The sequence below is a fragment of the Podarcis filfolensis genome (assembly GCF_964270895.1).
Source record: "Podarcis filfolensis genome assembly, chromosome: 1".
NCBI lineage: Eukaryota > Metazoa > Chordata > Lepidosauria > Squamata > Lacertidae > Podarcis > Podarcis filfolensis.
Window position 1 is genome coordinate 1,950,569 of NC_139604.1, and position 20,147 is coordinate 1,970,715.

Here is a 20,147-nt window from a genome sequence, read left to right on the forward strand (position 1 = left end):
ATCTTATTCTAATGTTCCAAAAACTTATCAGAATGATCAGCCTTCTCTACTGTACTCCTGGCGAGACAGGATGGACAGATCTTTCGAATTCGAATCTGGCTCTTTGTTGGCCAGTGATCCACATTTTATAACACATACCTCATTAATACTTCCACAGCCACAGATAGAACCAACAATCCTCCAATTAACCCAGGAGGGAGAGGGGGATTGACAGTTAATGAAACACCATGGGACTGTCCCCCCTGCTTGGGGTGCGGTTGGTTGGGTTTTATCTTCTAGGGATACTTACCCTATCAGTCCTCCACCTCTTTCCCATACCATTTTGACCCAGGAGTCCTGGCCCAAGGATGACTTGTTATTGAGGGGATGTTACCCATCTATTGGGGAGGCTAGTATGGGATCTGGGATTTCCACAATTGAAGGGCTAGGGAGGAATGGCGGTGGGGCTAGACATCTCTATCGGCGAAGGGTTTCGAGATGCAGTGATCCTCGAACCCCTTCCAATCTACGCCCCATCCCAAGGGATGAGGGTAGGGAGAGCAAGGATTACACACCTCCGTCATTGGTGCTGTGCAATGCCAGGTCCATAGGCAACAAAACCGCCACCATGCGTGACTTTTTTGTCTCGCAGGGGATTGACCTGGCTTGCGTGACGGAGACCTGGGTACGGGAAGGCAAAGTAGTCTCCCTACATGAGATAACACCCCCAGGTTTCTCTGTCCTCCATCAATCGCGGACTGTGAGTCGGGGTGGGAGGAGTAGCGTTGTTATTCCGGGAGGATTGCTCTTTCAGAGCTCTGCCATCACCGGCGATCTCCGGCATTGAATGTGTTGGTCTCGTGTGGGGCACCAAGGAGAGCTTGGCTGTCTGGGTGGTGTACCGACCACCCAGCACACCTGCAGCCACCCTGTCAGACCTGCTGGAGGTGGTGGTGGGCTGGGCCTTGGAGTTCCCAAACCTACTGGTTTTGGGAGACTTCAACGTCCATGCCGATGCCGCTCCCTCCTCACAGGCTCTGGACCTAGTGACTTCCATGGCAACACTAGGGCTCTCCCAGTTTGTTTTGGGCCCCACTCATCAAGCAGGCCACACGCTGGATCTGATCTTTGGGGCTGGCATAGATGTGATCATGCTCCCTGCTGTGGAAGTGCCATGGTCTGATCACTACGCTCTGAAAGCCAAGATTGACTTCCCGCTCCTCCCCAGCTCAGGTGGCGAACCTATTTGGGCTCGTCCGCGAAAACTGATGGATCCTGATAGATTCCGACAAGCCTTGCGGAACCCTGCTCCTCCTGGCGACTCATTAGATGACCTTGTTGAGGACTGGAATAACCGGCTCTTGGCAGCCATTGATGAGATCGCGCCTAAGCGCCCTCTGCGACCCCGTCGAAACCGGGCACCTTGGTTTACTGAGGAGCTCTGGAAAATGAAGCGGGATCTCGGACGGCTAGAGCGAGTATGGCGACAGACTCGTGACGGAGCCTCAAGAACATCTTATAGGACGCTTATGAAAGCCTATGAGATGGCTATGAAAGCTGCTAAGAAATCTTACTTTGCAGCTTCCATTGCATCTGCTAGCTCTCGCCCGGCACAACTTTTTAGAATAATTAGGTCAATAACGTCCTTAGGAGGACAACCAAATTTAAGCACAAATTCGACCCACAGCTGTGAGGCATTCGCGAGCTTTTTTGCGGAGAAAGTCCTGTTGCTCCGCCGTGACCTCCCCGCCAATTTAGATACAGTGACTGAACTGGAGGCCCCTCGACTGACTTCAGGTCCAGTGTTGGACCATTTCGATCGGATACTCCCTACTGATGTGGATAGATTCCTCCAAGTTGGTAGACCCACCACCTGCCTCCTTGATCCGTGCCCATCTTGGCTGATTAGGGAGTGTCCAGATTTTGCGCGGACCGCCCTGGTTGAAATTATCAATTTGTCCCTTGACACGGGGACATTCCCAGGGGAACTGAAGGAAGCAGTGGTGTGTCCACTCTTAAAGAAAACTTCATTAGATCCCTTAGACCTATCCAATTACCGCCCAGTTTCAAATCTTCCATACCTGGGTAAGGTAATTGAGAGAGCGGTTGCTGAACAGCTTGGTTGCTGAGAGCCAGTGTGGTGTAGTGGTTAAGAGCCGTAGACTCGTAATCTGGGGAACCAGGTTCGCGTCCCCGCTCCACCACATGCAGCTGCTGGGTGACCTTGGGCCAGTCACACTTCTCTGAAGTCTCTCAGCCCCACTCACCTCACAGAGTGTTTGTTGTGGGGGAGGAAGGGAAAGGAGAATGTTAGCCGCTTTGAGACTCCTTCAAGGGAGTGAAAGGTGGGATATCAAATCCAAACTCCTCCTCCTCCTCCTCCTTGGTAGGTTTCTGGAGGAAACATCGGCATTAGATCCATTTCAGTCCGGTTTCCGTCCTGGTTTTGGGACGGAGACGGCTCTGGTTGCCCTAACAGATGATCTCCGTAGACAACTGGATGGAGGCGGGTCAGGACTGCTGATCCTTTTAGATTTGTCAGCAGCCTTTGACATGGTCGATCATGATCTTCTGGACCACCGCCTCGCAGATGTGGGGATTCAGGGCATAGCCCGTAACTGGCTGTGCTCTTTTATCTCTGGTCAGGGACAGAGGGTGGCACTAGGGAGGGAAATGTTGTCGCGCCACTCCTTGGTGTGTGGAGTGCCGCAGGGCGCAATTCTCTCCCCGATGCTTTTTAACATCTTTATGCGCCCCCTTGCCCAGATTATCCGGAGCTTTGGGCTGGGCTGTCACCAATATGCCGATGACACTCAGCTCTATCTGCTGATGGATGGCCACACCGACTCGGCCCCGAACACACTGACCTGATGCTTGGAAGCTGTGGCTGGATGGTTTCGTGGGAGCCAATTGAAACTAAATCCTTCGAAGACAGAGGTCCTATGGCTAGGTCGGGATGGCATGGGGATGAGGGACCAACTCCCTTCTCTTGCGGGGGCCCAATTAGTGCCATTGCCTTCCGTTAAGAGTTTGGGTGTAATCCTTGACGCCTCCCTTTCCATGGAGGCGCAAGTTACAGCAACAGCCAAGGCGACATTTTTCCACCTTCGCCGCATCAAGCAGTTGGTCCCTTACTTTTCCCGCCCCAACCTGGCCACAGTGATCCATGCAACGGTCATCTCCAGGCTTGACTACTGTAATTCGCTCTACGCGGGCTGCCCTTGAAGCTGTCCCAGAAACTCCAGCGGGTACAGAATGCTGCAGCGAGGCTCCTCACGGGGTCTCTGCCATGGGAGCATATTCACCCAGTGCTTTTCAAGCTGCACTGGCTCCCGGTGGAGTACAGGGTCAGATTTAAGGTGCTGCTTTTGACCTTTAAAGCCCTTCACGGCCTAGGACCCTCGTACCTACGGGACCGCCTCTCCCGGTCTGCCCCACGGAGAGCCTCAAGGTCCATAAATAGCAACACCCTAGTAGTCCCGGGCCCTAAGGAAGTTAGATTAGCCTCAACCAGAGCCAGGGCCTTTTCAACTCTGGCTCCGGCCTGGTGGAACGCTCAGCCTCATGAGACCAGGGCCCGGCAGGATCTGAGTTGTTCCGCCTGGCCTTTGGCTTGGAGCCAATTTGATTCCCTCCCTCCCTCTCTTTTTTCTTTTCCTTCTCCTCCTGCGATGAGGCTACATTTTAATATTTTAATGTTCCATTATTTTAATGTTGTATTTTATTTTTGTTTTTAAGTTGTAATCATTCATCTTGTTTTTATTATTGCTTGTAAGCCGCTCTGAGCCCGGCCTTGGCTGGGGAGGGCGGGGTATAAATAAAAAAATATTATTATTATTATTATTAATTGCCCCTGTACTTATCGATAGTTTTTAATTCTTTCCTGCCATTGTGAGGAAACATTTCTTGAAAAGGTTTGACAATTAGATGTTTTCTGTTTGCATGAGACTGACCTTATAAGAGGTCAGGAAATAATTGCCACTATCTAATGATCTTGGAATTATTTATGTTATGTTTCCCCTTCCTCTGCAATTTTTTTCTATTTGGATATACTCTGACTATAGTTATCATTTTCACTTTGGCATGGCTTATGGTAACTACTAATGTTCTGTATGGGTGTGTCCTTGACTTTTTGATACAAAATGCTATTAATGTTATTAATATATGTTTGACTTTAGAATAGTATTTAGTAGCCAGCTCAGAATCAGCGTGATTGTGAGTTGCACTGTGTTATGGATAGCATGCAGCTCTAGTGCAAGATGTTGCTTAAGTCCACACCTAGTTACATCTAACATTAATTCGCTCAAAACATTTACCGTTTAGCTCTGCAAAGCGGCTCCTAACAGTGAGTGTGAGTGAGTGAGTGTGTGTGTGTGTGTGTGCGCGCACACACACACACAGTCCCATGACGAAGATGAAATGATGTTGTTCTTAAGCATATGGAGCTTTGAGGATGAAATGCTCAGAAGGGCTTCATTCATGGAAGTTAAGTGGAACTATCCTCCAGGCTGAGGCCATGGGGTGCCAATGTATCCTGTGTGGTCATCCAGAAGTTCCCCCTCTTGGCTAACATGGTTGCATCTAGCAGTTAACTGGTACAATGATCTCTGGCTGGAGAACAAGTCCTGATAAGAAGTAATGACTTTCCGGCAGTTTTAAGTGCGTTTATTTACAAAAAAACACATCCAGAGCATGGCTTCTCACCTGCTCACATTTACGATAGTTGGTCAGTCTGAATTTTCGCCCCTCCCACAGCAGGAAGGATGCCAAATTCCTGCCTTTCCCCTCTTGCCCTTCCGTTGCCATCTGATCTTATCCAGATGCCTAGAACGGGGACTGAGAGGCTGGCCTGCCCCCTCTCCACTTTCACTCAACACAGACTCAGACCTCTGCTTACCTGCTGATTGCCTAGCAATGCTCTGGCTGCCTTCCAACTCTTCCTCTGCTTGAGAGCTAACAGTCTTCCCTGGGAAGGGGGTTGAACTGCCCTTTCTCAACAATGTCAACCAGCTCTCATCTGCAGTCAGTCCCTCGTTCACTTAGTTTGATTTCTGAGTCTAACTCTTCCCCTGCACTCTGGGTGGCCATGTTCCTGACAACTGGTAACTCAGGTAGTGGTTCTCAGAATTTAAAGGTTTAGCAACTGGTTTCTCCACTTTTTTAAAGTCAAAATTGAAGATTTCTGGTTTCTAAAATACGTGCAGATGTCAGCTGTAGCTCTACCTACATACCCAATATGACGTCCTCTTTTTTGCACTCAGTGATTTAGGTTATATCACAGGACCTGAAGGTGACAGTAAAGTAGTAAAGTCCAGTAAAATAGTAGCAGCTGTCCTGCTGATCCAAATCCCAACAGCATCCAGAGGAAGTGGGAATGAAGTGCTACTTGGTGCCACAAATAAATAAAAGGCTATCATTAATATATCAGTACCATCAAGACAATCAAGAGCAGCTGCAACATGAGACTACATTCCCCACACTCAAATGCTGTAAGCCTTTCAAAAAAGGGCAAAGTTTTACAATATCCTCTCCGAATAGTATCACCAAAGCTGCAGAACAGCTATGAACCACTCTGGAGAGGTTGCACAGTCTTAGAACAATCGAGGTAAAAACTGCTTGCTTGCCTCTTGTTGTGTGGCCACATGGTGAAGAGACTGCCTTGTATAATATGAACTAAGGCTGATAGAAAAATAGCCTTTTCCATTACACCTTTGATACAAGTTGGCATCCCCTACCAAAACCTCAGCCAAACGCGTGTTCTTCTCCTGTTTACTCTCACTTCCGTAATACTTTCTGCTCCCAGTTCCCTGCACTGCCAGGCTGACAATTACAAATGGCCAGAGATGATGGAAATTGTAATACAATAACATCTGGAGGGCCACAGGCTACCAATCCATGCCCTGTCGTTTCCCCTACATCCAATTGGAAATTGCAAATATCCAATTGTAGATTGCAAGCACCTCAAAGCAAGAACCCATCTACTACTGCAACACTGTAAAGCTCCATGATGCTAATTATATAATTAAATGCATAAATAGATACATGAAGCCCATTTCAAGTCAGCGGAAGGCAGCTGCTCTCGTAAGAATGGGAGCCTCAGAAATAGCAGGAAAGATTTCATGATTTTCCAAGTTGAAAGTGACAAGTCGCTTGGGCTCTTGATTATATCCCATCTGCCACCTTTGTTAGGCCATTAAAATGTGTTTTTTTAAATGAAGAAATAAGCAGCATTCTTGAGCTAATGAATGTTAAATTATTAGTATAAACATGCCACCTTTTATTTCTGCCTCCAAAAACGTCTTTTCTCTGTTTTGTTTTCTAACTAAATTGCTATAATTTATCACATTAACTTGAGCTGCTCTTTTTTGCTGAGACATCTGTGAGGGGGCAGTCTCAGGTAAAAATAAAAAACAACTGCATGAAATCCTCAGTAACTATTACTACAAAACACCCACCCACGCCCACGCCCAAATGGCGAGATTCTGTGGGTTTACCACCTGCTGGCTCTTATTTCTTCAAGTTTAGCAGCCTCAAATAACATTTCACTCAGTTCTTTATTTAGAAAGCTAAAGTCAAAAGGAACAGCAGAGGGGTCTTTTTTAAAAAAAAGGAAAGGAAAGGAAAGGAGAAATAAGCCGTAGACAGAAGCTTGAAGTTAAGGGAAAATATTACAGGGAGCTGCTATGTCTATGAACATTTACTGTATAGTCAGCAACTAGTTTTCTTGGAGGACCACTAGGAGATGTGAGTGAGGGGAGGTGGGGCCTGGCAGGAGGTTCTGTTCCCACTAGGTCTGCCTGCTATGTGGTTTTTGCCTCTAAGTTGAAGAACATAAAGAGAGCCCTGCTGCTGATTCAGGAAAAGAGCACATCTGAGTCCAGCACTCTTCTCACAACGGCCAACCAAATGCCCCTGGGAAACCCACAGGCAGAACCAAAATGCAACACTCCTGTCCACATCTGGGATTTCCAGTAAATTTTATTTAGAGGTATACTGCTTCAACTTCCTCAGACAAAGCATCTCTCAAGGGAATGGATTTGGATCAGGCCTCCACAAGCTGCTCACCTGTAGCATACTTGCATCAAGATTATATTATATTATATTATATTAATTATATTATATTATATTAATTATATTATATTATATTATATTATATTATATTATATTATATTATATTATATTATTACATCTATTAATTCCTTTCCATGCAATTTTTTACTATTCTAAATTATGGTTGTGTGTGTGTGTATATTATGGTTGTGTGTGTGAGGTGTGTATATCACCTCATCTGTCTCCTGAGAAATCTCTATGTGGGAGAAGAAGCTACAGTTAGAACTGGATATGGAACAACTGATTGGTTCAAAATTGGGAAAGGGGTATGACAAGGCTGTATATTGTCTCCATGCTTATTTAACTTATATGCAAAATTCATGCGAAAGGCTGGGCTGGATGAGTCCCAAGCAGGAATTAAGATTGGCAGAAGAAATATCAACAACCTCAGATATTCAGATGACACAACCTTGATGGCAGAAAGTGATGAGGAATTAAAGAACTATTTAATGAGGGTGAAAGAGGAGAGCGCAAAATATGGTCTAAAGCTCAACATCAAAAAAACAAAGATCATGGCCACTGGGCCCATCACTTCCTGGCAAATAGAAGGAGAAGAAATGGAGGCAGTGAGAGATTTTACTTTCTTGGGCTCCATGATTACTGCAGATGGTGACAGCAGTCACGAAATTAAAAGGCGCCTGCTTCTTGGGGAAAAAGCAATGACAAACCTAGACAGCATCTTAAAAAGCAGAGACATCACCTTGCCAACAAAGGTCCGTATAGTTAAAGCTATGGTTTTCCCAGTAGTGATGTATGGAAGTGAGAGCTGGACCACAAAGAAGGCTGATCGCCGAAGAATTGATGCTTTTGAATTATGGTGCTGGAGGAGACTCTTGAGAGTCCCATGGACTGCAAGAAGATCAAACTGATCCATTCTGAAGGAAATCAGCCCTGAGTGCTCACTGGAAGGACAGATCGTGAAGCTGAGGCTCCAATACTTTGGCCACCTCATGAGAAGAGAAGACTCCCTGGAAAAGACCCTGATGTTGGGAAAGATGGAGGGCAGAAGGAGAAGGGGACAACAGAGGATGAGATGGTTGGCCAGTGTTCTCAAAGCTACCAGCATGAGTTTGACCAAACTGCGGGAGGCAGTGGAAGACAGGAGTACCTGGAATGCTCTGGTCCATGGGGTCATGAAGAGGAGGACATGACTAAACGACTAAACAACAAAAACAAATATAACAGTTACATATATAGAATCATAGAACTGTAGAGTTGGAAGGGACCCCAAGAGTCATCTAGTCCAACCCCCTGCAGGAATCTCAGCTAAAGCATCCATGACAGATGGCCATCCAACCTCTGCTTAAGGTGAGTCCACAACCTCCCAAGGGAGCCTGTCCCATTGCTCTTACTGTCAGAAAATTCTTCCGTATGTTTAGTCAGAATCTCTTTTCTTGTTACTTGAAGCCATTGGTTCAAGTCCTACCCCCACCCCCACCCTGAGCAGGAGAAAACAAGCCTTGTTCTCAGTTCCATGTAACAGCCCTTGAGGTATTTGAAGATGGCTATCATATCTCCTATCATTCTCCTCTTTTCCAGGCTAAACATCCCTGACTCCCTCAACCGTTCCTCATAAGGCTTGGTTTCCAGACGCTTGATCATCCTGGTTGCCCCTCCTCTGCACACATTCCAGCTTGTCAACATCTTTCTTCAATTGTGGTGTCTTTCCTTGATCTGGACACTATACGTCACTGTAGAAAAAACTGTAAGTAGCATATAAGCTGTACAGGCACTATTACAACAGTTCTTTCATAAACTATCCACACCTTAACCAAAGAGCAGAATCAGTCTCTCTCTCTCCCTCTCTCTCTCCCTCTCTCTCTCTCTCTCTGTGTGTGTGTGTGTGTGAGAGAGAGAGAGAGAGAGAGAACATCAGTCTTCATGATCTTGCAGTTCTCTCTCATTTGCAAGTTTTTTTTTAATTCCTAGTCTATGTAATCTGGTCATCAATAATAGAATATATCATCAAGTGAGCACACAGATGGTAATTTCTGTGGTGCACCAACTGTGGTGCACTAACAATGACCTGCCCTTTTATACTAATTTTGCCACACTCACTGGCCCACCCCGGGTGTCATCCCTGAGGGGGGGGGGGTGACATCGTCTCGCCCCTCTGGGACGCTGCCGCGGGCGGCTATCCCTGCCCTCAGGTGCACAGCATGTGTGCTGCTCCAGGTGCCAGAGCAGCTAGCTCTGCCTCTGGCCATACTAGCCTTAATCCAGCACTTGAAGTTTGATCATAGATAGCATAGTATCACAAAAAAGGCTGAAATACGGGATATGTACCGTATTTTTCACTCTATAAGACGCACTTTTCCCCTCTTAAAAAGTAAGGGGAAATGTGTGTGTGCGTCTTATGGAGCGAATGCAGGCAGGAGGCTCTGCTCAGCACTCCCTTTAAAGAGCCGCGTGGAGCTTTTCCTCCTTGGGGAAAAGCCCCCAAGAGCCGCACACACACTCCGCACGCTCTTTAAAGGGAGCGTGCAGCTCTTGGGGGAGCCTTAGCCTTGCCCCTTGGCAAGGCTCCCCTTGCCCGGGAGAGGCTGCGCGCGGCTATCCCATAAGCTGCATGCTCTGTCCCTTCCTCCACCTCCCACAAAAGCCAGGGATAGCCGCACTCCCTTTAAAGAGCCATGCAGAGTGTGTGTGTGGCTCTTGGGGGCTTCTCCCTCCTTGGGGAAAAGCCTGCATGCATACAGGCTCTGCTCAGCACTCCCTTTAAATATTTTTTTTTTCTTCCATTCCCCCTCTAAAAACTAGGTGCGCCTTATGGTCAGGTACATCTTATGAAGTGAAAAATACGGTGTTTACTCAGTTTCCCTAATTAAATATGTGTTGGGGGGTTATTGTTTTAGTTTGTTACTATGTTATGTATCTTTTTGCTTTTGTATTGTAAACTCCCCTGTGATCCTCAGATGAAGGGCGGTATAGAAACTTAATATAACCAAATAAATGCAGCCACTTTCTCTACAGTGGTACCTCAGGTTAAGAACTTAATTCGTTCTGGAGGTCTGTTCTTAACCTGAAACTGTTCTTAACTTGAAGTACCACTTTAGCCAATGGGGCCTCCTGCTGCAGCTGTGCCACTGGAGCACAATTTCTGTTCTCATCCTGAAGCAAAGTTCTTAACCTGAGGTAATATTTCTGGGTAAGCGGAGTCTGTAACCTGAAGTGTCTGTAACCTGAAGCATATGTAACCTGAAGCGTATGTAACCCGAGGTACCACTGTAGTTCCATTTAACAGCTTGGAGTAGTAAAACTGTCTAAGTGGCAAAGCTGACTAGGACTGCTAGTCATTGTTACAAGGTAAATTACTCAATTAGCTATGCAGAAAGTATTTCATGTTGCACAGAGCAAAGTTTCGAAGTTGCTCTAGTAATTACAGAGCAGATCTGTACATGTTACTCTCCTAGGCACTACACAAAAGGCATTGGCAACAGCTACACCAAAACAGACACACATCCGTTCCAGGGATCTATTGCATTCCTCCAAAGGCTAACATTGTCTTTTACAGAGTACAAATTAGAGCCCTATGGGAACTTGCAAAATCAATCTGACTAAAGGCCACAGCAGGACACCTGCACACAAACACCCTGTGTACCACTGGCAATATAGCTCTACATCACCCCCTAAAAATCTCTGTAGAGCTGTCATCTGTACACAGCCTCAATCTGTCATTGCAAAACCAAATGTCAGCTCACATGTATTTTTAAAGTAGCAGAGATGTCACTTACCCGTAAGAAGGAGAGATCTCGGTTATGTTCAATGCTGGTGATTTCTAGGTTACCCATAACTACCTCACAGTTCTCATAGTACTTTCGCAATGCACGATACTGTTGCTCAAGATCAGACAAAGAGCTTAGCTTGTTCTCCGTGCCAGCACAAACTGGAAGAAAGATGAGGGGGAAGAAAGAATTAGAATTAATGCAAATATACAACTGTAGCAAGATATACAAGAGCAAGGTTTCTGTACATGATGCACTTGACTCCATTAGACCATGCCTCTTTACTCCATGTATTATGCTTGAAGCAAAATGGTAATATATACAAAAGTAAGCTACAATCCAGTGAATTCATTTGAGCAAAATGTACAAAATGGTTCATGCCCACAGGGTGTTTTCTCACTCTCCTGACTGTCGGCCATTTAGCCAACCTCTTCCACATTCAAATATGCTTTTGAAAAATCCACAAGATTTGCAGCAACAGAACACATGGGGTAGATACAGGTGGGATTCCAAACAGAAAATGAGAAAAGCTTCATTACGTTCCGTGATCTGCATATGTGCAACTCTGCATTGAAGTTAATATTCACAATGGGATTTCAAGCATGTGTATGCTGCAATTCAAAAGTGGTGTATATTGAAATGGGATCAGAAGATCGGTAGTGATGCCTGAAAATATATCAGTGGGGCAGCCGGTGGAAACCTAGTACAGACTCAAATGTACATTACCTTACAGTGGCTGATGAGTGCGGTGGCCAATCCCAACTATGGAAAAATGCTTATAAACTGAGCTAGTTTGTGGTCATACACTGACATAACTTTTGCAGCATCTTAACAACCACTCAAGAATCCAGGATAATGAAATAAATTTTGATGTCATCAGAATTCACTAAAGGTTTGTTTTAAATAGCCACTATAACTTAAAGGCAAAGGACCTAAGTAGGTCTGAATACGGTACACTGCAGACGGGGTGTTTGGATATTACCAAATGAGAAGGAAAGACTTCTTTCGGTAGAAGGCTTAGCCAAAGCACACGTGGGGCACAGAAATACAAGTAGCTTCAGAATGCCAAGCAAAAGAACCTAGGTTTCAGTTATTTTGCACCTGAATGAAACAATCAAATTTATGTGCCTTCTGTGCTCTTCTGTTCCGTTCTGTTTTGTTTTATTGGTGAATAGAGATGGAGTCCAGGGCAAGAAAATGTGCACCCTCTCAAGCTCACCACTGCAAGTGCCTCCTTAGTGCTACACAATAAACCAAGGCTTGCTGAAACCAAACACAGTGATGCAGAACAATGAAGGACCAGCATGTACAGTTATCTCTTGAAAGCTTTTGTGGGATTACCAGTTTCATGTAACCAACATGCTTAAGTATAATTACTGCATGAAGGGGTTAATGTAATAGAGCAAGCTGTTCTGCCAGACTTCTTTAGGTCACTCCCCTTCACCTTGGGAGGAAAGTAATCAAGCCTATTGTTCCCTTTTAGTCTACCTGAGAAGCTTAGCATGTAAAGATGTCTTAGCTGGTTGTTCCAAGCTCAGATCTCATGGCTCTTACAAGCCATTATTGTGTACCAATAATTAAGGAACTCTCACCACTGTAACTAAGCCAAGTTGTACTGCCTGTGCCTTCTGAATTCTGCATTGACAAACACCTCAACCTGATGTTTGGAGAGTAAGTAAACTAAACGTGTGGTCTTTTCCATGCTACAGGAAGAGGGAAGTTTGGGAACTCACAAGGTCATATTTTAAAGGTCTGACAGCCTATGTTTCCATGCTTTGCTGCATATTTTGTGATTTAGAAGAAGAAGAAGAAGAAGTTATTATTATTATTTATACCCTGCACATCTGGCTGGGCTTCCCCAACCACTCTGGGTGGCTCCCAACAGAATCTCTGCTGGGGTTCTCTCACCAGAGAGTACTTGCCCCAAACCTGGATCTTGGCATCTAAGAATTCTCTTTTCTATAGACCTATCTTTTCCTTGCCACCAACAGCTTTTAGAATTATGTTATCAATAGTAGCAACAGTATGAACCTCTTCCCCTCATTTTTAATTGTAACTGCCTACAAGCATCATCTACTAACTTTTTTTAAAAAAGAATTTTAAAGTATTATTTTTACCAGCATATTCTTGCACTGCCAATCAAGAATTTTATCAGAGAGAAGAGGAGGTGGTAGTAGTAGCAGCAGTGTGGGCTACCCAAGTCATAGTGCTAGTTGCCCAAGAGAAGCCACCTGTTGCTGCAGGTCAGGTCTTGCTGCCCAGCTCATGTCAGGTGCAAGCTGAGCCCAATCCAAGTAATTGACAGTTTATGTTCCTGGCAAGTCAGGAGCAGTGTGTTGAGGTTGGGAAGTCAGCAAACAGTTATTTGATTTTGCAAAGACCTTGTTGACAATATGGATGCCCTGCCCCTGCACACACATGACCAGATCACACAGACATTAGAAACTCATAAAGAAATTGATGTAATTTGCAGGCAGAAGAGCATTTTCAGGGGCAAGGGAGCTTGGTTCAAAATATATCCACATCTTGTGAGATGGGCAAATATGTATTGCAAGCCAGATTTTTTTGTAGCCGAAGGACAGCGAGAGTGCAAAAGAACCCTTTCCCCCAGGTCCAGACAGTCCCCAGTTGTGGAAAAAGAAACTGCATTTGAATGTAAAGGTTGGATAAAACTATGCCAAAAACTAAAATCATACAAACAACCACCCAGATTCTGCAGCCGATTCAAAGACTTAGGATGCCCAGCTTCAGGAGGGGGGAAGGGAGTACGTTTCTTCCCTGATTTTATGGCAGATGTAGTATCCAAAAGGGGAATACAACCTCTACACTACAGAAATCTCTCCGTGCAAATTTCCTCTTGGATTTTACTTACTTAAAAGTGTACATCTGAACATTCTGGCAGCTCCAGCAATCTGGATTACTGGCCACCACTGCACAGTTTAATGGTACACACAGCAGCTAGGTGCTCTGAATATGTGTTGGCTCAGCACCATGTTGCTTACAAACATCCTATCCAGAAAAGATAAAACTCCATGCCTGGTCCAAAGAGGATTCTCCAGGAATTCATTCATAAATCTCTTGCCTTTGAGAAATATGAGCCAGCATGATATTTTGGTCTATTTCTATCCTATGCTAAATAAACAGCTATTTGAGTTCTCCACCCACCCCATCCCAAATATTTTACCCCCAAAGAGGAAAGACTAGAGGCCAGATTGGTTTGATTTCAGGAAGGATTTTAAATTTAGAAAAACAAGCATAGAGACACCTGGCAGCAAAAGTGCAATAAGATGTATTTCGGGAAGAACATTTTCTGTCTGTATCCTTTTGATAAATTGGAGTAAAATACCAAAAGATGAGCAGAGCATTGCGGGAGAATTCTTTCAGTTTAGTGACAACCTTTCTGACGAGAGCCTAGGAAATAAGTTCCAGGTTTAAGAGAGTTTCTGAAGTCTGAGATGGAGCAGAAGTATATTATGCAAATCTGCAGACAGAAGAAACTGACACAATTGTTTCCTTGAAAAAGAAACCTGCAAGACATAGCTAACCATGTGAAAATGACCCCTGTGGCGCTGGAGAAACACAGGCCCTATTTATAATGACAAAGGAGTGCCTTCTTAAGTGAGAATAGTGTCAGAATCCCGACTGGAGGTCAGAATCAGTAAGGTTCTCTACAAGATTGCAATTGTAAGTTTCATAAAACATTTTCGTACGGTATGTTTAGATATATTATGGCCTTATAAGAAAGTGCCTTGCTACTCTTTCAAGATCTGAGTAGAGAGACCAAAGATCTCCTGTTCTGGAGAAAAAAGAACAAAATGGGATTTGGTGTAGCAGAGTATAAAAAGCCAGACAGAAACCACTAGAGCCCCAGAGAAGGTTCAGTCATGCTAATGCAGAGGGCTGCCATAGAGGAGTGGCAGTAAGTGACAGTCAGGAAGCCCCAGCCATGAATTCACACAATTGCCTAATTTCTCATCAGGCTACAATAATAATACCAGCCCACTTTACAGTAAAGTTGCAAGAATTAGTGCACTGTTGTGATAAAATATATTATACCACGACAACCTGCCAGGGTAAGTGTGTCTACATATGGGGGGGGGAGAGAGAGAGAGAGAGAGAGAAGAAAAGAAGAAGAAGAAGAAGAAGAAGAAGAAGAAGAAGAAGAAGAAGAGCAGCAAAAGAAGAAATGGCTGGGAGAAAACTTTCCAAAAATTAGCAGGAAGCTTTCTCTTCTATAGAGTAGATTTTTAAAACTGCAATCTGACGTTGTACTGTCCGTTCTCTCACCACATTTTCCCACATATATATCAACCTGAGATAAAGGCACATGAATTGTGTTGGACATGTATAAATTGCTATACAATCGCCAAGTATTAATACACAGAGCCTTCTGCCTGCTTAGCAAGGAAATTAGGAGTCATATAGATTTGTACATATTTTTAGCAGCCACCCCAATGCATGACAACAAGCAAAAACCACTGATGCTATACATGGAATGAATTTGGCAAACTATGGCTAGTCCAAAATATGTTTAATTATCAGAAAGTGAAGTGGCAGATGTTGAAGTTTGAACACATGACATTGTCCAACTTTTGAAATCTAAACGCAAGTTTTTTCCATAAAAATATCAGCACTGACACATATCTACTCAGAATAAAATATTCAACCCCAAATGTTGACACCTGCAATGAAAATACTAGGATGGTTCCAGACTAAGCTAATCATACAGTAATGACTACCTTCAATTTATTTGTATTTATGTTCTTAAATTTATAATACACTTTTCTTCTACCCACTCTGGGCTGATTTTGGGGTGCACATGGGGGGAAAGGATGGGGAAAAGTCCTGTTGTACAAGTGGAATTCCTTGAACAGGACTTCTGCTGATGGGACTTATTAGCTGAATACCACCCTAAGTAAGGATCCAACACCAACTGAAATTCTGACAACAAAGAAGACTTTAAACAGAAAATATATTAACCTGCTACTGTTTTCAAAAACCAAGGCTGGTGTGTGGCCTCTAACTATTTTAGCCATGCATTTTTTGCTTTATTGATGGTGCTGTAGGAGCTGCGCAACCACACATTGCATCTTCCACATTCTGCTCCTGCTTTAATGAGGTTAACTGTTTAAATGACAGATTAATAAATACAAAGAGTTCAATGGCATATTTTTTCATCACATCGTAAAACATGCATTCTGAAATTTATTATATGTGATGGACCAAACAAGAAACATAGAGACAGAGCTACATTCTACAAATGATTACAGAAATATATAGTCATTCTGCAGTTACCCCTTGATTAATTCCATTTTAACATTTAAATAATTGCTAATATTTTCAGGAGCACATTTTCGATAAGCCAAGGCTGGTTGTTTTCTTTTATTTTTAATTAACTTTACTTAATGCAACACTATGCACTTTTGTGCATCTCTCCTCATCAAAACTGCAGCTTACTTTTTAAATTGCTGGGGCTGTTTGTGTGTGAGAGTGTCATTTTACTTTTAAAAAAAAGGAAAAGGGGGAAAAGCTTGTTAAAGAGGGGCTCCGGAAAAGATTACCAGCCATGCCTCTCTGCACGAGGCCTTGCCTGAGTAGAGCACGACTTTCATTTGCCAATCGATTTGCCAATCAGGCGGTATATACACAAGGCATTGCTCACAAGATCAGGCCCATTGATTTCAGAAGTCCATTTATGAAAAGAGAACTGAAAATTCACTTTCCCATGTCAGCTTAACGACATGGAGCACTCTTTTGAACACAACTGCAATGTGTTTGTAAGCTTTTTCTTATAAGGCTTTATCAACCTAAATTGTTTGGCTGATACAAGTAAAAACATTGCTCTGTAGTCTTGAAAGAATGTGTTAAACCACACATTGGTATCCTAAATGCCTCTATTCTGAAGCCTCACAAATAGCCTTTTAAGAAAGATGCCAAGGGGCCAGTGTGTGCACCATCGCTAATCTTGATGTAACCACTTGTAACTTTAAAAGGGTTGTTCTGAGGCAGCAGCAACCTGAAAGGAGGAGATTGACTTAATGGTAGTCAGGAGTCCAAACTGGCCATTCAACAAATGAGGCATCTGTCCCCAGCATCAGGTCCCTTGGAAAAGGCCAAAGAAATCATCTTGAGGTTGCCTAACAGTTCCAGAAGGACTAAGTTGCCTCCATTTCTAAGGCCCTGAACAGGGTCCACAGGGTCCCATTATCTCAGACTAGTCCTGTTGCATCTGTTTCACCTCAGCCCTCAGTCTGAATCAGGTGCTTCAAATGTGGCTGCTTACTTTTCAGCTCATGCAAATTGTCTGCTAATATGCACAGTTAATATCTGCTGGTTCGAAACCCATATAGCATGCCACAGTGGCAATTTGCACAATCAGGGAGAGATTCCAGAGCTCCCCTGATTACAGAAGATGCAGCCATGCTACAGTCTCCCACTCCATCAGCTCACATATTATTATGCTCCAACTAGCAGATCGCCTGCATTAGCTGCAGAGATTATACATAATGGCCACGTTTAGCATGTGAATCTGTGCTAAGTGACTGTGTAAAATAAAAAAAATAATAAACCAAAAGAACAGTATGTTCTCCATTATGCAAAATGCAGCTGAAACAGATTTGCCACAGAAGACCATGCTTACTTTACCATCTCACTGCCTTCTCCCCGGACTATGCCTGCTACTTCTAAGAAAAACTTTGAAATCTTGTCAAGACTCTCTCCCATGACTTTGCAAGAAAGCTACACATTTTGTTACCTTTCATTTCATTTTGCAACAGTTATTGCAAGACCCATATTCTGCCTTTTCTCGTGGTTTTGTTTCCCAAGTTCTTTCCTGATTTTACAGATGTCCTAACATTTCAGAAGGGTCCTGTAGCGATTTTACTTTTTTGAGATTGCAGTGTTACATTACCAGAAGGAACCAGCCTATAAACCAGCAAGCAATGGATGCTAATACAGAACACAATTAGCAAGTGAAGCACATTACCAAATACCAGTCAGTGGGGAAAACTGCAGCAGAGTGCTATTGCCCACATGTCTTGGTAGTGGGCGGGTGGAAAACAGGATGCTTAACTAGGTAGATATAACCAGGTAGGTAGGCCTTTGGTCTGATTCTGCAGGGCATTTTTATATATTTATGCAATACTGCTAAGCACCTGGCAAAAGACATGATGGTGATGTTGAGTAGGGATGCTGACAAAAATTGCTATGTCTTAATGTGGTACCAAATGCTTTCAAAGTTCCATACTGGGACTTATGACTGCTACATAATATAAGTATTTCTTCAAAGCTATAAATAATTTTGGGAACTAGTGGATACAGGATGTATCTCACACTCAAGTTCTGTTTGCATGACAGACTTCTGCATATGCAACGAAACTTCTCTTTCCTCTTGTGACACCTGGAAGCCCCTGCACACCCTCTAAAACTTGATCCAGAGAGTTGGGGACCCCTAAGGGTAGATTTGTGGGGTGCACAAGAGGAGAGGGGAGGAAGGGGTAATCCTGTTGTATGAGTAGAATTCTGATTGCACTGCATAGGATGCAACACTACGTTTGCTTTATAAGAAGTAGTGATACATGCAAATATTGGGAACTGTTACATCTTATTGAAGAACAAATACTTCAGAAATATTCTCTGTGTCATTGCTTAGTTTGTGAACTTTTTTTAGGACACTGTACAATGAGGGCAATTGGTCTGTAGTTGGAAGTGAAGCAAATATTTTTAGATTTGACAATAATGGACATGAAAAACATTTTTCTTCCTTGGTCAACAATTATTATTTTGTGTTATGGCCCATCTGTAAAGGTGTTCCTATGTTTAAATACTGCACTACTGTGAAAATATGCTGGAGGGTCTACACCATGCACATAACTAGCTACAAGCTCTCCAGGCTTTGCCAAAACCATCTTTCTAACTTAGGCTGGGAATAAATTAACTGCCGTTCCCGTCCTCCATCTCAATTTCTAACAGCCTTTTCCTTATTTTGTTCTAGCATTGTTTTGCCTTGAGCTTAAGTCCTTAACTCTAACATAGGTACCGGACTTGACAAGCAATTAGAGCAAGCAATTTCCACTCGTCAAACCTTGCTAGATTTGTCATCTGCCATCTGCATGATCATCTGGCTCTCTTCGCGGCCTTGCTGTGAATCTGGATCTACTTGCGTAGGAATAATAATAAAAAAATGGCACAAGACACTATTCTGGTGGGAAGAAAGTGACAGAGTGGAGGAAGCTGATGTGAGAGTTATTTGCATGTTTTAAAATTTGTATTTCTTGATGTTTTATTATGGGGGGGTCTTTAGGAACACTGCAGCTCTGCCGCTATGAATATATGAAGCTACTGTGCAATTTTAGATATGTTTACTCACATATAAGTCCCTTTATGCTCAGTGGGACTAACTCCCTTGTAAGCATGCATGTAAGATTGTAGCCTCAGCCTCAGTGCACAATTACCAAGCTAAAATTTCTCACTGTGAGACACAGCTCACATTCAAGCAGGCCTAACTGGGCATTTGAAGTGGAGAATTCTCATAACCTAAGTGACCATCAGACACCTAGGGGCCGCCCATACTTTGGGTTAATGAGGATTGTGAACCTCTTTCACTTACTTTAATTCACCCTTGTCCCTGTGGCATTCTCGTCCAAATACTGCCCTTGCACACTTTCCAATTCCTGGCCTGAATCCAGAGATTTCCTATGCTTTGCAAATCCAAACAGCAGAGGTGAATCACAGATGTAGGAGGATTGTTAAAACTGATTTATAGATTAGTTTATGGGTGTTTGGTATAACTATGTTGATTTTTAAAAACTGTATTCACTGCCATTTGGTGAAAAGGTGGAACAGCAATTTTAAAATAAATCAATATCCCAAACTTTATGCCCATGGCACAAATACAAACTGAAATATGAAACAACATATAGCCTTGCAAAGATGCAAATGACAACTCTTTGGCTTTCTTAAGTAATGGTTCTTTCAGAAATGCATTATGCAGTGAAATTTAATTGAGAGCCAATCATAAAGTTGGAAGGGACCTAAGGGTCATCTAGCCCAACTCCCATCCAATTTGAAACCATAGTGGTGCCTGCTTAGCTTTGTAAACGTGCTAACACTTTTATTGCTGCACCGCTAGAAGGTAAGTCTATATTCTGCACATCACAGTAGTGTGCAAGTGGGAATCCCCAGGTAAAAACTCCTTACATACAGAAAACTACTATGTCAAGGAGAAGTATATGCTATAAGCATTCTCCCTAGTACCTATTTTTTTGTGGTTGTGTGAATTAGTTTTGATTTTGTATTTAATCATGTGACAGTCCCCCTGCCACCCTTGCAGCA

At 43.5% G+C, this 20,147-nt stretch overlaps 1 protein-coding gene across 4 annotated transcripts in view; it reads right to left on the reverse strand.

Annotated features, from left to right (window-relative positions):
- Positions 1-20,147, reverse strand: part of ERBB4 (erb-b2 receptor tyrosine kinase 4) — a 799,874-nt gene that overhangs the window by 487,108 nt on the left and 292,619 nt on the right. For all 4 annotated transcript variants that reach the window (XM_083626464.1, XM_083626462.1, XM_083626465.1 and 1 more), the window contains exon 2: positions 10,824-10,975. In XM_083626464.1, coding sequence (XP_083482590.1) covers positions 10,824-10,975 — 152 coding nt within the window. The remainder of the gene's footprint in view (positions 1-10,823; positions 10,976-20,147) is intronic.